At 27.7% G+C, this 1,594-nt stretch overlaps 2 protein-coding genes across 6 annotated transcripts in view; both read left to right on the top strand.

Moving 5' to 3' along the window:
• The window catches only part of LOC108756556 (1,5-anhydro-D-fructose reductase-like), a 5,055-nt gene extending 3,580 nt beyond the window's left edge, over nucleotides 1–1,475 (top strand). For all 5 annotated transcript variants that reach the window (XM_018500449.1, XM_018500465.1, XM_018500483.1 and 2 more), the window contains exons 5-8: nucleotides 221–415; nucleotides 653–850; nucleotides 934–1,082; nucleotides 1,417–1,475. In XM_018500449.1, the coding sequence (XP_018355951.1) occupies nucleotides 221–415; nucleotides 653–850; nucleotides 934–1,082; nucleotides 1,417–1,459 (585 nt within the window). In that variant the 3' untranslated portion in view covers nucleotides 1,460–1,475. The remainder of the gene's footprint in view (nucleotides 1–220; nucleotides 416–652; nucleotides 851–933; nucleotides 1,083–1,416) is intronic.
• LOC108756584 (1,5-anhydro-D-fructose reductase-like) overlaps nucleotides 1–1,594 on the top strand; it is an 8,956-nt gene that overhangs the window by 745 nt on the left and 6,617 nt on the right. The window lies entirely within an intron of this gene.

The following is a 1,594-nucleotide window of genomic DNA, read 5'->3' as shown; positions in this document are numbered from 1 at the left end:
TTTTGTTGTAAAAATTCAAGTTAAAAAAATGCATCAGTAATTCTGTTAATCTATATAAAGTGGAGAGTATGCAATTATATAAATGATATTTATAGTCATTTATTTTTTTGTATTAGTATTGTGAGTAACTAATAATGATGAATTCTTATTTACGAAAAACAGTCATAAATGTTTTATGAATGAATGTTTCAACTCGTATTTATTTAGAGACTTCTTGCAGGAAGGGGATGATTTAATGCCTGTAGATGCTGCTGGAAATTTTTGCGAATCGGAAATCGATTATTTAGAAACATGGAGAGGAATGGAAGAGTGTGTTCACCAAGGTTTAACTCGCAGCATCGGAATCAGTAACTTTAACTCCGAGCAAATTACCCGTTTACTCAAATCGGCTAAAATCGCCCCAGTTAATAATCAGGTATGTGGTATCATCATAAATCGTTTCATAAATTTAATTGTATTTGTTTCATAATTATTGCATTTTTTCTGTTAGATTTACATTTTTGATCGAATTAATTTATATCTTTTTAATAAATATTTTTTCTTTATGTATATTTGAAAAACATTTTTAAAAAGCTAAAAAGTCTTATATTAACGTAATTTATATCACATTAATACTGCAAGATTTACTAATTAAAAAAATATTTTATTATAGATTGAAGTTAATATAAATCTAAATCAAGAGAAATTAGCAGATTTTTGCAAGAAACGTAACATAACGGTAACTGCTTATTCTCCTCTGGGACAACCCGGAAATGTATTTGGCGTTGACAATAGCTTAAATAATCCTATAATATTGCAACTTGCAAAAAAATATAATAAGACGTCGGCGCAAATAGCACTTCGATACGTGGTAATAAAAAAATTTAAAATTGATAAAACTGTTTCTTTCATGTAATTAAAACAGATGTATACAGTCATATTTTATTTTTATAGTATCAACAAGGAACTGCGCCAATACCTAAGTCTGTAACTAAAAGTCGAATTAAGGAAAATATGGAAATTTTTGATTTCACGTTAACATCCGATGAAATGAATGCTATTCGTAAAATCGGCACTGGACAAAGAGTAATATTTTTCACACCGTAAGTAAACCAATGACTGTTAGAATATGCATATTTTACATTTTATCATATCTTCTTCCATATACGAATATTTTAGAACTTTCAGATCTTTAAATATTTTTTAAAATAATTTTGTTTCTTGGATAATGTATGTTAAATTTTAATTTTAAATGAACTGTAAGTCGTATTTAAATTCCGAACAGAATTCTACATATAATTTTACATGTTGTGTAAGCAAAGAAAATATTGCAAATTATAGATGATTTAAAATGGACTTTGAAGAACAATAGATATTAGATAAATATTCGAATGACGTATATTTTTTCTAAATAATTATTTTGTTTCTATGTTTTAGTGCGAAGAATTTTAAATACTTTCCTTTTAACATTCCGTTTTAAATCAGTGTAAAGAGAGAAAAGAAAAACAGGAAGAAGAAAAAGAGGAGAGAGGAGAGCGGAAAGAGGAGAGAGGAGAGAGGAAAGAGGTGAGAGGAGAGAGGAGAGGAGAGAGAGAGAGAGAGAAATGAATATATA

The sequence above is a fragment of the Trachymyrmex septentrionalis genome, unplaced genomic scaffold (genome assembly GCF_001594115.1).
Source record: "Trachymyrmex septentrionalis isolate Tsep2-gDNA-1 unplaced genomic scaffold, Tsep1.0 scaffold101, whole genome shotgun sequence".
NCBI lineage: Eukaryota > Metazoa > Arthropoda > Insecta > Hymenoptera > Formicidae > Trachymyrmex > Trachymyrmex septentrionalis.
This window is presented reverse-complemented; position numbering and strand designations above follow the sequence as displayed.